At 36.6% G+C, this 17861-nt stretch overlaps 1 protein-coding gene across 1 annotated transcript in view; it reads left to right on the top strand.

Moving 5' to 3' along the window:
* PNPLA8 (patatin like domain 8, phospholipase A2) overlaps window positions 1-16932 on the top strand; it is a 42528-nt gene extending 25596 nt beyond the window's left edge. Inside the window, exons 8-10 of the mRNA XM_028094518.2 lie at window positions 43-237; window positions 8375-8570; window positions 15157-16932. Coding sequence (XP_027950319.1) covers window positions 43-237; window positions 8375-8570; window positions 15157-15431 — 666 coding nt within the window. The 3' untranslated portion in view covers window positions 15432-16932. The remainder of the gene's footprint in view (window positions 1-42; window positions 238-8374; window positions 8571-15156) is intronic.
* Window positions 16933-17861: the final 929 nt, after the last annotated feature.

A 17861-nucleotide genomic window follows, 5' to 3' on the forward strand; every position in this document is an offset into this window, starting at 1 on the left:
CTGCTATTTACAGTGGGTATTGTTCACTTTTTACTTTACTAGGTAGCTGCAGTAAGTACCATAGTAAACAGAGGGATAACACCAAAAGCTTTTGTCTTCAGAAACTATGGTCATTTTCCTGGAATCAACTCGCATTATTTGGGAGGCTGTCAGTATAAAATGTGGCAGGCCATTAGAGCCTCATCTGCTGCTCCCGGCTACTTTGCGGAGTATGCATTGGGAGATGATCTTCACCAGGTAAGTTGACTGTGGCCTACCTTTTAAAAGTTTATGTGATTAAAGAATTAGCACTCATTAAATGTCGCAGAGGGATCAACCATGATTTCTTCTTCATGTTTACATGTGGCAAAATGTTTTTATTTGTTGCTTGTTTTTCTTAAATCAACATTGAGAGCGCGTTTTAGGAAAGATTTTCTTTGTATTTTATATAATGTGATTCATAGCTAATTATGATTTTATTGATGGAAAAATGTGGTATGTAGGATTGGCTTTCGAAATGTAATAAAAATTAAAAATAAAACACGGTCCCTGAAAACACAGAACCCAATCTGTTTGACAGTTGGGGTGACATATTTTGAAGGAGATGATATAATAAAATGATAACTATAAACACTCATTAAGTTAGCTGTGTGCCGGACACTTAATATAGTCCTTTGCATGCATTATCTCATTTAATCATCACTGCTTATGAGGTGGGTAGAGTTAGTCCCACTTTTACAAATGAGATATTGAAGTCTTGAGAGAGGTTAAGTACCTAGAGTAGGATCACAACTGTCAAGTGACAGGATTGGGATGCTACCTATAGTTACACTGCTTCTAAGTTTATGGCTAATTGATGTATAAAGTTGAATATTATTTCTGGCAATTTATTCCTTTTCTGTTAATGGAGACTTATTTATTTATCATAAATGTTTCCTCTGTCAAGTTTTTCCCATTATGAAATGTTAACCCATAACTTAGAGTAAATGATAAAGTCACTAAAGCTTTTGAGCTCCTACTTCCAAGATATGTTTTGTAGATGCTTAGTTTTTGTAATAATATCCCACCTAAAGTCAATCTCATTCAATAGAGCTATTAACCTTAACTATCCTCTCTAGTCAGTGTAAAGTATTTGTGTTCTGTTTCTTTGGTATTTAAATATATGTTGAGAAGAAAACTATTTTGACCAGGATTTTCAGATGTCATTCAAAAGCTCATATATAGATCTTCTATATGAACTACATATCAACTATATACTTTTAATTTACATGTGTCAGTATTATAATAACTAAAACACTTTTAATCAGTTTTATTTTCTCCTATATTTTTATTATATGTTAGACATATTTTTAAATATTATGGCCCGGTATCCCATTTTTTTCTGTATTTCTAGAAGTAATGTCATAATCTTTGTAGTTACAAGATTAACCTAGGTTTCCTTTTGTCTTTGGAGTCAGTTCAGACATTTCTTTGTCAAATCAGTCATTGTTGAATTATGTAAGGCACTTCCCCCTCTCACCTTTTTCTTTCTTCCACCTACTCAAGGCAGAAAGTGCTAGCTGTAGAGTTTTTCTGACATTGATTTCAAGACTTACTGGTCAAATTAAAATTTTTATTTTAAAATGTACCCTGCTGTTTTTAACCATTTCTGCTTATTCTTATTCTTACCAGGTTGTAAATGGAGAAATAATTTAGACAGTGTGTTCAAAATAGTAGTTAAGATTCATAACATATTTTAAGGTGGTTGTCATGCTACAAAATTGCAGTTATGCCAAATATTAATGACAGTGTCAAATGATAAGTTACTGCATTTCAGGACCATATGCTCCCAGACTTCAAAAGAAGTTGTCTCATTTGCTCTTTATTCTTTAAGTGAAAATAGTGCTAAAGTTTAATTCAGTACATAATAACAAACCAAAGTAATTCAGTGGTTCTTTTTCCATTTCATTTAGACTAGTGATACTTCTTTTCATGCTTAGCCATTTTTATATTGATGACCATAATCTTTGAGTTTAGGTTTGAGCTACAGAATAAAATAATTAATTATATAAAGTTTATGTAAAGTATATAACCACATGTACAGAGAATATACTTTTATATAAATCACTGACTTGACTCCAGGAGGATTTGTACATCTAATTAGATTTACATGAAATCTGGATTCTAAGCAAACCCTGTTTTTAAGAATATTTTTCTTGAGGCGCCTGGGTGGCTCAGTCGTTAAGCGTCTGCCTTCAGCTCAGGTCATGATCCCAGGGTCCTGGGATCGAGCCCTGCATTGGGCTCCCTGATCAGCAGGAAGCCTGCTTCTCCATCTCCCACTCCCCCTGCTTGTGTTCCCTTTCTCGCTGTCTCTCTGTCAAATAAATAAATAAGATCTTTAAAAAAACAAAAAAGAATATTTGTCTTACTGCATGTTCTCTTCCAAACTTGAGGAAGAAATGGGATATTCTTCTACTCACAAGGCGCCGTGAAAGATTGTTTAGGATATTCTAACATGTGAGTGATCTTGATTGCTTAAACAAAAAAAATTCAAGTGAAGTTCCTTTCCAACCCTTGAGAAATTAAGAAGTTTAAAACTAAAATACAGTACTTACTTATTATAATCCTCTTATCCTAAGCCCTTTGAATAATTATATTGAGTTATTTACAGACTCATTTTTAAAATCTCTTTTAACTGAGATTAGTCTGATACATGTTTTAATGTAAGTTACTTCATATCCTTTTGGAACCATGTAGAGTATAAATTTAGACTAATATTCTGTTAGAGCAGTTATTGAAAGTAGTGCCACAATTAAGAGGTGTGAGTAGGTAGATTTGTAGATTTTATTTGCCTTTGCCTATACAGAGAAGAATATTACTACGGTATTCACCAGGGTTATTACATGTCCTAGAAAATTATAAAGTGAGAAGAATTCTTTTTGAGTAGCTTTCCAAGTATTACTTCTCTCCCCCTGCCCAAGTAGCATCATATTTATCTTGAAATAGAATGTTTTACACAAAATTAACCCTTCTTTCTCTCTCTTTTTAACAGTTTTATTGACATATAATTGATATACAAAAAACTGGGCATATTTGATGTATACAGTTTGATGAGTTTGGACATATGCATATCCCTTCTCTCTGATCTTTCTCCATCTCCACCTCCAAAATTAAATTATTCATTTTCTGCCTTTGGAGAAAGAGCCTGGTAAATTAATTTGCAGTAAAGGTCTTGATGACAGATTGCCATGTATTATCTCTCTTAGGCCTTATTTACATTTTGAAAGGTTATGTCCAGAACTCAGAATACATTAACGTAAGAGGAATTATGATATTTCTTATAAATGTTCCAGGTAAATAGTGTTTTCAGCAGAAAGAACCTGCCTAGTACCTGGCAGATGATGCCTTTGCCAGGCCACAACTATTAATTTTCAGTATAACTCGTCAAAAATGTAGTGACTGCTAGCTCAGTGCCAGGCACTGTATTAACCATGAAGAACATAAGGGTTTTAATAAGTGCCAGCTTATTGTTTGTGTTTCCTGGGCCATAGCCTCAAACAGCTCAGACTAGAAGAATATAAGCACAGTTATATAAGAAGATGATAAATTCAATAATATGGAGGCTCCTCAAGAAGTTAAAACTACTCTACGGCTCAGCAATTGTACTACTGGGTATTTATACAAAGGATACAAACACAGTGATTGGGAGCGGCACGTGCACCCCAATATTTGTAACAGCAATGTCCACAATAGCCAAACTATGGCAAGAGCCCAGATGTCCATCGACAGATGAATGGATAAAGAAGATGTGGGCACACATACACAATGGAATATTACTCCGCCATCAGAAAGAATGACATCTTGCCATTTGCAACAATACAGATAGAACTAGAGAGTATTATGCTAAGTGAAATAAGTCAGTCAGAGAAAGACAAATACCATATGATTTCACTCATATGGAATTTAAGAAACAAAACATGAACATAGGGGAAGGGAAGGAAAAATAAGATAAAGGCAGAGAAGGAGGCAAACGATAAGACATTCTTAACTGTAGAGAACAAACAGGGTTGATGAAGGGGAGGTGGGCGGGGAATGGGCTAACTGGGTGGTGGGTATTAAGGAGGGCACTTGTTGTGATGAGCACTGGGGTGTTACATGCAACTGATGAATCACTAAATTGTACTCCTGAAATGAATACTATACTATATGTGAACTAACTTGAATTTAAATAAAGTCTTGAAAAAAATTCAATAATGAAAATATGCATAGCGTTAAGAAATACAGAAGATGTGGCTTATTCTGTTACAGTTGGCTTTACAAAGACATTTCCACTCCGGTTGAGATCTAAAGAATGAATAGTTGGGTAGGACAGAAATGGGATTGGGAGGGGAAAACGGGGAAGAATTGCTTAATGGTTTTAGAGTTTCTCTTTGGGGTGATGAAAACATTTTGGAAATAGATAGTGGTGATGGTTGTAAAACATTCTGAATGTAATTAATGCCACTGAATTGTAACCTTAAAAATGCTTAAAAGGACCAATTTTATGTTTTGTACATTTTACCATAATAAAAAACAGAATGTTTTTAAAACTCTAAAAAAATAATAACTGAGTGAGATGATTAGGAGAAGTTCCCATTGTGCAATGGTTATTTTCTGGTAGGTACTCTGTATGATTTGAAATGATTAAATGTACATTAAAAGCAATCAAAAGTATCTAAATTTTAGGCTAGTGAGTATATGTATGATGTATTGCTATTAAAACACAATTCTGTGTATACCTCTGAGAGATAAATAGCAAATTTTTCAGTCAGTTCGTTTTTTAAGTCTGTTTTACTGCAGTATCTAGCAGTGGGCCTGGCAAAACTAAATAACACAATAAATAGATAACTATGAATATGAATACCTAAGTGAAGGAAATACCATGGTCTCACCATTGTCCTGATGACTTCCTGATAGAAGAGGCATGGACAGGAGTGGACTAAGAAGGGAGTTCAAGGGACGGCGTGCCTCTGCATAGACTGGAGTGAGCACCTTAAAAATCTTAACTTCTGCACTTACGTAACGGAAAGCAGTAAAATTTAAGGAACAAGAATTTATTGCCATGGCTATTAAAACCATTGGAAACCTGACAACGTTTTAATTTGGGAGTGATATTACTATTATCAATTCTTGCTAAACCTCGTTTGCCCCTTATCTTTTCTTCCCTTTTTGTCTCTTCTGATCCTTCTTGGTAGGCTTTTATATAAAATAGTGCAGGTGTGTTCCATCTAAAATACCGAGACGGTTAAAAGTTATGTAGAGTATATCTATAGAATTTAAGGTAAAAGTAGTTTTGGGCCCCTGGCTGGCCCAGTTGGGGGAACATGGGACTCTTGATCTCAAGGTTGTGGGTTCAAGCCCTACATTGGGTGTAGAGATTACTTAAAAGTAAAATCTTAAAATTTTTTTTTAAATTCTTGCTGAATTAGAAATGAAATGTTACCTCTATTATGTGATGGATATTGTTCCAATGTCCTGTTAATTGAAAACAAAAGATAAAGTTGAAAGGACTAAATTAAAATTTAACCCACAAAAAAAATTAAATTAAACTAAATTTAAATTAGAAGCCTTTAGGAAATAATTATTACTACCTACATTTAAGGAATCCTAGTAGGGTTTCACAAAGTTAAACAGTACAAATAGACAGTGTTAAGACTTTAACAGATATATTAAGATAACTAAATTTAAAAATAAAAAATAACTAAAAATAAAAAAACAGTACAAATAGACAATGTAAGACTTTCAACAGATATATAAAGATAACTAAATTTAAAAATAAAAAATAACTAAAAATAAAAAAACCTAAATTTAAAAATAGTTCCTTTCAACTGACACATCCAAGTAACTAAATATTACTCAGCCCTAAAAAGGAATGAATTACTGGGCTGTCCAGTGACATGGATGGATCTCAGAAGCATTATTCTAGGTGAAAGAAACCAAACTCAAAAGACTACATCTATCTTGGTAACAAGAGCTAATGTGTGACCTTGGGGAGCAGATAGAAGAATGGTTTTTGAAGATAAGAGGATTGAGGAACTGAGAGTCTAGGGTGTTCTAAAGATGAAAAGTCACATGGGGTATGATAAAGAATCTCTACCTTTTTCTGCATGGGATAGTAAGGAAGCCTATGGGCCAGGTGCTGAACAGTTTGTTGAATGAGAAGTTGATAGATGACAGCAGTGATGGTAGCATGGGCCAGTAGTTGGGCCTTTAAAGCATATGAGTTTTCTAAGTGGATTGGAACTAGTAATGGTCTAGAAGGAACACTGAAGAACAAATAGGACACCATTCCCTCCTAACCATTAAGGTATATGAGATAGGAAAGAATCAACAGCTACCTGGGCGACAACATTAGGGAAGAGCAACGTCTCTGTTAAAGAGAGCATTCAGAAGAAAGTGACGTTACCTTGGAAGTTGTAGCTGTGGAACAAGATCCACACAGCCCAGTGGAAGGGTTTAAGATGTCAAGGAGGAGTGGACCACTGTGTCAGTGGCAAGGAAGCTCAGAGATTTGAATAGCATTATTGAATGGAACAGAAGCACGGTGGAGTTTAGAATGACATGTGAATTTAACCTCTATTGGTTCTCTGAAGAAAGTGGGCCTAGTACCTCTAAAAACACTAAAAACATCCCACCCTCCATAGTGATCATTTCCAGCAGATGCAGTCTCAGTTCATCTGCTTCAAGCTCAGCACACACAAGGATAGCAGTCCCTAAACTGTAGTCACTACATGCTCTTTGGCCTGGCATAGAGTAGATGGACATTTAAGTTTTTAATGAATGAACTGAAACTGTCTGCTTGGTGTCAGAGAAGCTTTACTTCTGACAGTGTTAACTTGCACTGTGATGTGTTTTTAGTTTAGGATTCTGACCTTTTGTGTGCATTCTCTGCCATGCTGCTTTTAGTTTAGGAATGATATATTATGATGGCATTTAGCTGTTTTACTAAGATGTACACTGAAAATTAAGTCTAGTGAACCTGTAATAAAGAGAAGTTTAATGCTAGCACGTGTGCTACTGTGTCGTCATTCTGCTCCTGATACAAGTTTCCCTCTTCCTGAGTCTAGACAAGGGACAGAAGAGAGAAGCTCCACTCTCCTCAGGACACCTACTGCCGGTCAGGTGGCAGATGACATGAAACCAGGGCCCCCCTTTCTTGTATCCCGGGCCTGGGGCCAGTCACAGGCCTGCTGTCTGCAGTCTTCTAGGTCTCAGAGACCATCCCAACTTAAGCTTATCTCAGTCACAAAGGGACTTTAAGAAAAGAGCGAAGGACCTAAAATATAGTGGACCCATGAATAAATGGGCCCCCATTGACAAGAAGTGTCTTTTGAAAGAATAAATAGCCTTTTCTCATGAAAGTCATAAACGTTGAAACATGAACCACATTCTTTTGAAAAGATGTAGTTAGAGTGATGGAGGTCGCACCTCAGGGAAAGGTAGAGATTAGATTGGAAATGGCAGCAAACAACCTACTGGAAAATGGAGACTAGTGCAAGCAGTGAAAACACATGATGAAACCGTTTCTCTGGGAATCCACATAGCCCTGTGTATCTCTGTTACCCCAGGGGCATCATAAAGCTACACACTGTGGATGAATGCCCTATGCATATGATAACTGTGGCTTTTGGGCTTTTTAGAAGGAGTAACTTTCTAACACTTGTCGCTTTTCAAAATTGAATGGTTACACTAATAGCAAGTGAAGTTTATCCCAGCAGTGCAAGGCTAGTTACATACTTTTATTCTGCTACAGTTTAACAGTATTCTGTCTGCATGTTTTACCCTCCTTTCCTCCTGAAGTCTTCAAAATAAGTTATTATTTATAATAATAAATGCTTAGAAGTACAAAGTTTGCCTACCTCGTTTAGATCATATCTGCATTATAATGAATGTGATACTTCGAAATTGTATGGTTGATAAAGTTTCAGTTAAATTAGTTGAATTAATTTGGTTATATTTGACTTGTGAATGAAGAGCTAGTTTTAATTGGTAGAACCACAGTTCTGTTAGGTTTTATATCGAATCTCTAGTAACCACTAGCCAAAGATACTAACTCTTAAAAATAACTTTGTTCATTTTAGTAGTTTGAGAAAAATATGCAAAGCAATCAAAGAAAAAGTTAAAATAACTTTCATAATAGGAAAGGGAAGCTTAATGAGGCCAGTGAGCTTTCACATTACCCTTTTCTGAAGCTGTAGTATATAAAATAAGTTCACTTTAAAGAAATTTCCTGTCTTCAAGTAATTTGTTCAATTTTTTGTTCAATCCTTTAGCTCTCCTTGTAAGTACATTTCAGCCTGTTTAAAATACAATTTTTGTCTTCATATTGTAAAATAGAATTTCACTTTTAAGAGTTCTGCATTATATTTTGCAGGATGGAGGTTTGCTTCTGAATAACCCTTCGGCGCTAGCAATGCACGAGTGTAAATGTCTTTGGCCCGACGTCCCGTTAGAGTGCATAGTGTCCCTGGGCACTGGGCGTTACGAGAGTGATGTGAGGAACTCTGTGACTTACACGAGCTTGAAGACCAAACTGTCTAATGTTATCAACAGTGCCACAGATACAGAAGGTTAGTCTGTCTGTTTGCCACCTTAGAGTACTTTAACTTCCAGAGTTCAGTGTTTGGTAGCATATGCTGATGCTGCCTATGAAAAAGTATGTTACATCTGTATGGAGGGCTCAGGAAGCAGAGGGGAGCAAATCTTTTGTTGTTTTCATTTCTCCCTACTCATTTCTTCTAAGTGACCCTCGAATGGAGACTCTACTTTCTCTGTATGCTAGTACTACCGTGCCTATATACAGTTGGAAAAGTATCTACAGCTGGATTAGCACAAAGGTTCAGTTGGAGACTCTTAAAATATACATCATGTCTTTACCCTGCTCAGAGTCCTCTAGGCTTCCCATCATACTTAGAACAAAATCCAAAAGCCTCATTCACTAAAATTGAGCAGGCCCTTTGAACCTAGCCTTTGACTACATCTCCTCCCCCATTCCTCACATGTGTCCCTTCTACGAAGTTGTCCTCAGTCTGGCTCAGAAGTTTCCTGCCTCTGGCCCTCTGCAGTTGCTGCCTTCTCCGTGTGAGGTCTCCTTCCCTCAGATTTACGCTTGCATCACTCCTGTTTCTTTCAGGTCTCTGCCCAGATGTCACTTCCTCAGAGAGACCATTTCCGGTTCCTTTCTGTCCCCCTCACTACGTCATTCTACCCTCTTACCCTGCTTCTCTCTCTCTCTCTCTTTTTTTTTTTTTTTGACTTAGAGCATTTGTCTCATCACATTACATATTTGCTTGTTTTATTGCTTATTATGTCTCTATCCCACAAGAATGTAACGTGAGCAGTTGTCCAGTTGACTGTGTTGACTGTGATGCCCGCACATAGTAGGCAGTCAGTGAGTATTTGTTGAATGTCTAGTTTTGGCCTGGAGGTCTAGATCTCCTTATTTTGTTACTTTATTTTTAAGTCTTTGGTGAAATCTGTTATTCAGTTCTTAAAAAGAATTGTTACCACTTACCTGCCCCTTGCTTCTGAATCTCATTCTTTTCATATCATTGTGTTACTGGCCGAGTCTTTCGTCCACATGAGGATCTTAAACTCCCCACTAAGGACTTTTATCTAGTAAATGATAACCCGAAAGAAGCTTATATACTGGATTTTTCACTATCTGAAATTTTGTCAAATCAACAAGATACTCTTTTTTCTCTTTTATTTTCCCATAACATTTTTATTTTATTAGATCACAGCACAAATGCATTTGACTTACACCTAGAATACTAAACTTCTGAATGTCTGCAGTGAAATAAATGCTTATGGCATCATAAAACAATTTTCTTAAAGATGACATGACATTGCTTCATATACATATATTCACATATGTATATGTGAATATATTAACATATACATGTGGCATATTTTTATGTACATGCAAGTGAACAGTTAAAATTGAATAAGGCTTGATCTGTGACTTAAAAATAGTAAAAGAGGAGTGCCTGGGTGGCTCAGTCAGTTAAGCATTCGACTCTTGATTTCAGCTCAGGTCATGATCTCCGTTGCAAGACCGAGCCCTGCATGGGGCTCCGTGCTGAACGTGGAGCCTGCTTAAGATTCTCTCTCCCTCTGCCTCTCCCCCACTCGTGCATGCTCTCTTTCTCTAAAAAAATCATAAAAATAGTAAAAGAAAATTTCTTAATATTTTTCACTAAACTGTGGAATTAACACCATCATTATCAAGAAGCATATTTCTAGGTCTGTACAATATTCTTATTTTAAGCAATCTGCTGAGAAAAAGAAAGCTTTTATCAGCTAGTCTCAAAATACTTGTATGTATATCTGGGTGCACATCATATGATGGAATAATTTGAAATTTTCAAGAAACGAGTAATGGTATTTCCACATACTTACACCCTTGTTAATGACAAACTTGAGTAAAACACATGTAATTGCTGATACTAGATGGTTATTGACCTATGAAAACTGCAGTTTCATTTAGCTCAATCTAATGCATTATCAATTACTAAATAAATGGTGAATAGTTGTAGACGATTAAGACTATGAATTAAGAGGAGAAGTAAGAAAACAAAACTAGATTATTGTAAACAGTTCACAAGAAGCAAATTGGACTAGGGGCCCCTGGGTGGCTCAGTCAGTTAAGCCTCTGCCTTCGGCTTGGGTCATGATCAAGCCCTGCATTGGGCTCCCTGCTCAGTGGGGAGCCTGTTTCTCCCTCTGCCTGCAGCTCCCCCTGCTTGTGCTCTGTCTCTCGCTGTCTGTCATATAAATAAATAAAATCTTCTAAAAAAAAAAAAAAGCAAATTAGACTTGATACAGGTCTTAAAGGATGATAGGGTTTTGAGATTTTTAGAAGAGGGTTAAGAGTGCCACTTCTGGCCATGATAAAATGATAGAGGCCATATATTTCCTCCCACCTTACACCATTAGCAAACTGAACGGAACAGTGGTTTTCAGCCATTAAAGGACAGGTGGCATGGGTTCATGATCCCTGAGAGAAGGAAAATAAATGAAGTAATCCCTGCGATTGCCCAGCTTGCTACCTGAAAAGAGTTTCTAGGTTGTAGCAAAGGACAGGTGAACCCAGATACAGAGTTGGAGTTCATGGAGGCCCAGGAAACTAGAATTTGTGGCAAAATACAATAGAGGAGGCAGCTTTTCAGAGTGCTCCAGAGACATGCAGGGGTGTCCCCCTTGAGTATTGATCTGTGCATGCTTGTGAGGAAGCTACCCAAAGCGGGGCAAAGAACCACAAACAGTTCTTGGAGCTCACATAGGACCCAGAATAGCTCAGATTTTTATCAAGTTGATAAGAAGGACCTTGTAATACACAAGATATGCAGTGGAGTTCTCAGAGGAGTATTGTCTCAATAGTGGCATCAGATTAGTTCTAGACTGAGGGCTGCTGTGGATCTACCCTAACACTGCTTAAAAGCAGCCCTCAAAAAGATCAAATTGAATCCAGTTAACAGCGTTCATTGTTAGAATAAATCAAACAATATTAAAAGGAATACAGCAAATTCCAGCACACAAAAATATAAAAAATCACAATGTTTGGTGTCCAATAAAAAATTACCAGGCATACAAAGAAGCAAGAAAAGACATCCTTCACCAAGAGAAAACCCAATCAGTGGGAATAGACCTAGCTATGAAACAGATGATAGGTAATTAGCAGACAAAGACATTACAGTAACTACTAAAAACATACTTTGCATGTTTACTGGGCTGGAGGAGGACTTTTTTTTAAAGATTTTATTTATTTATTTGACAGAGAGATAGCGAGAGCAGGAACACAAGCTGCTCAGGGGGAGTGGGAGAGGGAGAAGCAGGCTTCCCTGCGGAGCAGGGAGCCCGATGTGAGGCTCGATCCCAGAACCCCGGGATCACGACCCGAGCCGAAGGCAGACACCTAACATCTGGGCCACCCAGGCACCCCTGGAGGAGGACTTGAATATGATGAGAGAAATGGGTGATATAAAAGAGGCCCAAATCAAATTTTCTAGAGGTGAAAGATAACACTATGTGAAATGAAAAATACAGCTGATTAATAGCAATTCTACATAAAAACTTGCAGAAACTAGAAGAAGGATAAATACTTCCCAGCTCATTTTATAGGGCCAGCATTATCCTGACACCAAAACCGGGGGGGCGGGGCAGGGATTATAAAATACATAAAAATACCAATTCCCTATTAGTTTTTCCTTGCTGAAATTCTTAAAATATACTAATAAATTGAATTCAGCAATATATAAAAAGAGAATACAGTATAACCAAGTAGGATCATCCCAAGAATACAGAATTGGTTTAACATATTAAAAAAAATCAATGAAATGTTAATTTAAGACTAAAAATTGAAAAATTGAAAATTTTGTGGTGGTTTCAATAGATGCAGAAAAGACATCTGATGGGCACCTGGGTGGCTCAGTTGTTAAGCGTCTGCCTTCAGCTCAGGTCATGATCCCAGGGTCCTGGGATCGAGCCCCGCATCGGGCTCCCTGCTCCGCGAGAAGCCTGCCTCTCCCTCTCCCACTCCCCCTGTTTGTGTGCCCTCTCTCGCTGTGTCTCTCTCTGTCAAATAAATAATTAAAAAAAAAAAGACATCTGATAGAATTTGAGATCCATCCATAATAAAAACTCACAGTAAGTTAGGAACAGAAGGGAACTTCCTCAGCCCGACAAAGGGCATCTATTAAAACAAACAAACAAAACCCCCCAGAGCTGGCATTATATTTAATGATGAAAGACTGAATACTTTCTATTTTAAGATCAGAAGCAGAGTAAGATGTCTCTCATCACTTCTAGTCAGCATTGTACTGGAGGTCCTTTCCAGTACAGCAAGGCACTAAAAGGAAATAAAAGGCAGATAGATTAGAAATGAAGTAAATATTTATAGATAACACCATTGTCTATGTTGACAATCTTAAGGAAAAAGCTCCTAGAACTAACAAGTGAGTTCAGCAAAGTTGGAGAATACAGGGTCAGTAAAACTCAATTGTATTTCTGCATACTAGCAGTTGGAAATTGAAATTAAATATATACAAGGATAAACATCATTTATAATAGCATGAGAATATTAAACACTGATGGAATTACTTGTTTTAAATTATGTGCAAGACCCGAACTATAAAAACTACAAAACATTGCTGGACAGAAATTAAAGAAGTTCTGAAAAAGTCTGTAGATACACCATGCTTATGAACTGGAAATCTCAGTGTTGTTTTAGTGACTCACCACAAATTGATCTGTAGACACCATGCAATTGCTGTAAGAATCCAGACAGCCTTTTTCTGGGGTAGAGATTTAACAAGATGACTGTAAAATTTATATGGATATGCAAAGGACGTAGAAGAACCAAAACAATTTTGGAAAAGAACAAAGTTGGAGGACTTACACCTTCTGATCTCAAAACTATAAAACTCCAGTAAAGCAAGGGACTGTGGTATTTGCGTAAAGATAGACATATAGATCAATGATACATTGATCCATATGTGTCAGCTCAAACGATTTTTGACAAGGTAACTCAATGGGGAACGGATAGTCTTTTCAGCCAATAGTACAGGGACAATGAGGTAACTATATTCAAAAAAAGTGAGTCTTGACCCTTCACACCATATGCAAAAACTAATCTGAAATGGATCATAGACTTAAATAAAAGAGTTAAAACTGTAGAACTTCTAGAAGAATACCCTGGAGAAAATCTTAATGGCTTGGGTTAGGTGAAGATTCTTTAGATAGGACACAAAAAGCCTGAACCAAAAAAGAAAAAAATAGATAAATTAGACTTTACTGAAGTACAGATTTTGCTCTTCAGAAGACACTTTTAGTAAAATGAAAAGCAGTAGACCTAATAAAATACTAGCAAAGCATGTATCTGGTCCATTATCAGAACCAAATATATAAACAGATCCAAATTATATAGAGAATTCCCACATTATGTATATAAAAAGCACATAAACAAATTCACTAAAAAAAATGGGCAAAATATTTGAAGGGACACTTCATTGAAGAAGATGTGCAGATGACTAAAAAGTACATAAAAGACTTCACACCATTAGTCATTAGAGAAATGAAAGGTAAAACCACAAGGTACCACTACACATCCTCTAGAATGGCTAAAATTAAGGCTGACAATACCAAGTTTTGACAAAGATGTGGAACAGTGGGAACTCTGATATATTAATGGTTGGAATGCAAAATGATATGGCCATCTGGAAAATAGTGCTGCAGTTCTTAAAAAGATGAACGTGTAACATTGTAACATTGTCTATCAACTATACATCAGTTAAAAAAAAAAAAGATAAATATGCTTTTGCCATATGACCCAGCAATTTCATCGCAGAGTATTACCTCAAGAGAAATGGAATCATGTATCCACAGAAAGACTTACATGTAAATGTTTACAGCAGGATTATTCCTACTAGCTAAAAACTGAAGAGAACCAGAACTGGAAAGAACAAATTGTGGTCTATCTGTGCAATGGAATTCTACCCACCAATAAAAAGGAAGGAGCAGTTGATACATCCTATGACAGGGATGAATTTCAAAAGCATGTTGCTAGGTAAAAGAAGCTAGACACAGAAGAGCTAGCTATATACTCCTGTTTCTGTTTATATGAAATTCTAGAAAAGGCAAAGAATAAGAAGAGGAGGAACTATAAAAAGACATGAAGGAACTTTCTGGAGTGATAGAAATGTTCTGTCATGACTGGTGTGATTACACAAAGATATTCATTTGTCGAAACTTCTCAAATTATACACTTAAGATTGGTGAATTTTGTATGTAAATTAACCCTCAGTAAAGAAAGACTTTACCAAAAACTATAAAACACAAAAAGGAAAGTTGGGAAGGCATTTCAGCAGTGGCTAACAGTATGACCAAAGAAAATCGAGTACAGGAGCAAGTACTCTAATTAGCAGAATTACATGAATGATCTTGGGAGATGAATTTCATTTTGTAGTTATAGTCATTAGTATGGATTCCTTGGACCGACTGTTAATTGGCTGGAGTGATGAAATAAGGCTTTGTAATTTGCCCTCAAAGAAGATAATTTTAAATAAGGATAAAATTAGATCATTGCAGAATAAATCAATTTTCAGAATAAATCAATTTTCTTATCTACCCTGTTCTCTTCTTTATTTGTTTTAACAGAAGTCCATGTAATGCTTGATGGTCTCTTACCTCCTGACACCTATTTTAGATTTAATCCTGTAATGTGTGAAAACATACCTCTGGATGAAAGCCGAAATGAAAAGCTCAATCAGCTGCAGCTGGAAGGGTTGAAGTATATAGAAAGAAATGAAGAAAAAATGAAAAAACTTGCAAAAATATTAACTCAAGAAAAAACAACTCTGCAGAAAATTAATGATTGGATAAAACTAAAAACTGACATGTATGAAGGCCTTCCATTCTTTTCAAAGTTGTGATAAGGGTGTGTGTATATTTTCATAAGTGAGGGCCTGATCAGAAGATCAGTGAGTTTGGTTAGGAGTTGTGGGGTTCAGCATGAGTTTACTTTGAAATACTGGCAAATCCTGGAAAAGTACGTGCTTGGACCAGCTTGCACAGCACAGAGGGTATGCTTGGCTACAGAATTCATGTGGAAATTGGGTTTTTATGATGTGAATACTTAACTGTGCTTTAGGAGTCTTATTATTGTGCTTAGTTGGTTTTAGTAGATATTGCTGTTCCATTGTTTGATATTTGAAAATTTATTAATATATGTGCCAAACAAGAACTATTATCATCCTGTACTTGGTATTTTTGCTTTAGTCACCATAATCATGTTGAATGTATTTGATACTGATTTTCTGTCATGGGGAAAAGCTAATTTCTTCTTAAATTTCCATCACTTATGTTTTCACTAGCTATATCCTAGGATCCAAGTATTGACTTTTACTGGAATATCATCAAAACAGGTACAGAAAAATAGAATTTTCTCTATCAGAAGACTTTTACATTTTAAATACAAAAGAACCAGATACAGTTCTATTCAAAATGTGTTTATTTCAGTCAGTATCGTTTGGTTCAGAAAGAAAGGTGAAGCTCCAATCAACCACTTTCCCCCCTGAAATTTCAAGATAATGCTAGGTGTTAACTTTTCTAGCTCTAGCTTATCATTCACTGTTATAAAATTATTTGAATTTACTGAGAAGATATCCCTATCATTAACAAAAATAAACTATTGAAATAATGTATTGTTAAAAGGTTAATGTCGTTTTTAAATTTTTTTATTGTTCATATGAAATGTAGCTTCCCATCTCTTGTAAGCATTTGAATATACCTGCCAACAGTGTGCTTAAAAAAATAAGTTTTGTTTTATCTGATTAAACTCCTTTAACCTGCTGGATTTCGTGGAGGTTGTGTATATATCAACCCGAATCATTGTTTATGCCAACCCAATTCATCTTGGCTTTGTTATCTGTCTGCCATGTAAATGCTTACATCATGTATAGATTGGTCAAGGAGAATGAAAACAGGTAAATGCCTTTTGCTTTGTACATACCAACTAAAGCTAAACCTCACTGCCTAGATGATTGTGTTGCTTCTTTGTAACCTGAATTCAGAGAGGCAGTGAGGCATGGTTCAGAGCGCTGTGGGGAGCTGAGAGTCTGGAAGCTAAGCCGACCTCTGATGCAGAGTAATGTTTGTGACCCGGAGGAGGCGAGACAGCCTATCTGGGCTTCGGATATTTCATTTATAAAATGAGAAAAGCTAGCTTGAAAATTTTATTTACTCTTCAGTGGCAATCTAAATTCTGCCAGTGTACAAGCAAAAGATGGGAAGAGATGTGAAAATGAGTTTTCAGTCTACCAGTGTTAAACTGGTAGATTATCTGTTCTTTTCAAAGAAGCAAAGAAGAAAAATAAAATGTAGTAAATTCTCCAACTCATCAGTTATATAAAAAAAAATAGAATAAAAATTGTTTTGATGCTCAGGCCTTTTGGAGTGTCTCAAAATTCTTCTGTAATAAAGGGTATGGTGGCCATGTTTCAGTTCTGTTCTCACCACAGATAGTATTCTTTATTAAAAATAGTACCTCAGATAGGATTGTCCTTAGAGGCATATGGGCTGCATGGGATTTCCCCCAGAGGGTGGAGAGAGCCCAGCCTGGGTTAAAATTACCCTGTGAGCCTTTTCTCCTCCCACACCGCATTTCATCCAGGAGAAAGTAGATGTCAAGGGACTCTTCTGAGAGGGAAGGAAGTCACAAAAAGTGTGCAGCCTGAGGGGATGGAGGGGGGCTCCCAACCTTGTTTCAGTGACGGAATAGCTGGGCTCCCCCTGAGCCTCCCTGCCAGCAGCGGCTACGGATGGCTGCCTCCCCTTTTCCCCTTCCAGAGAGCTGCTAATCACCGAAGTGGCTAGGACCCCAGAAGTTCAAAAGCTCGTTGGAAGCTCAAAATGTTACCTAATCTGCTGTGCTCTAGAAATAATTCTAGGCACAGTTTTGAGTATTTCACAAGTATCAGTGCTAGTAATATGGCTAAAAATACAGGTCTATAAGATCCGAATGACACGGTTTTTAGACAGTCTAAGTAAATATGAAAATACCAGTGGTTTCTGAAGATACTATAAAATAGTCCTTTCAGATCACAAATACTGCATATTTTTGTGCAACTAGAATGTAAGAAAAATACAAATAATTGGCAGAATGAATTCCCAGAAATATTTTGCTTGTAATATAACATTTCAGGCACAATAAGGTAATATGTACTGCAGTTTACATATGGCACCTTATCATAAGGTCACTCTTCCCCTAATGTGATGCAGCTCATCTGTTCTACAGGGAAGTTAACTCTCTGTCCTTGTTTTTGCTTGGCTGATCATTTCCCTCTTGAACAGTACAAAATTTA

This window comes from Eumetopias jubatus, unplaced genomic scaffold, assembly GCF_037043125.1.
Source record: "Eumetopias jubatus isolate StellerSeaLion01/CBP00866 unplaced genomic scaffold, mEumJub1_p1.0 scaffold_14, whole genome shotgun sequence".
Lineage (NCBI taxonomy): Eukaryota > Metazoa > Chordata > Mammalia > Carnivora > Otariidae > Eumetopias > Eumetopias jubatus.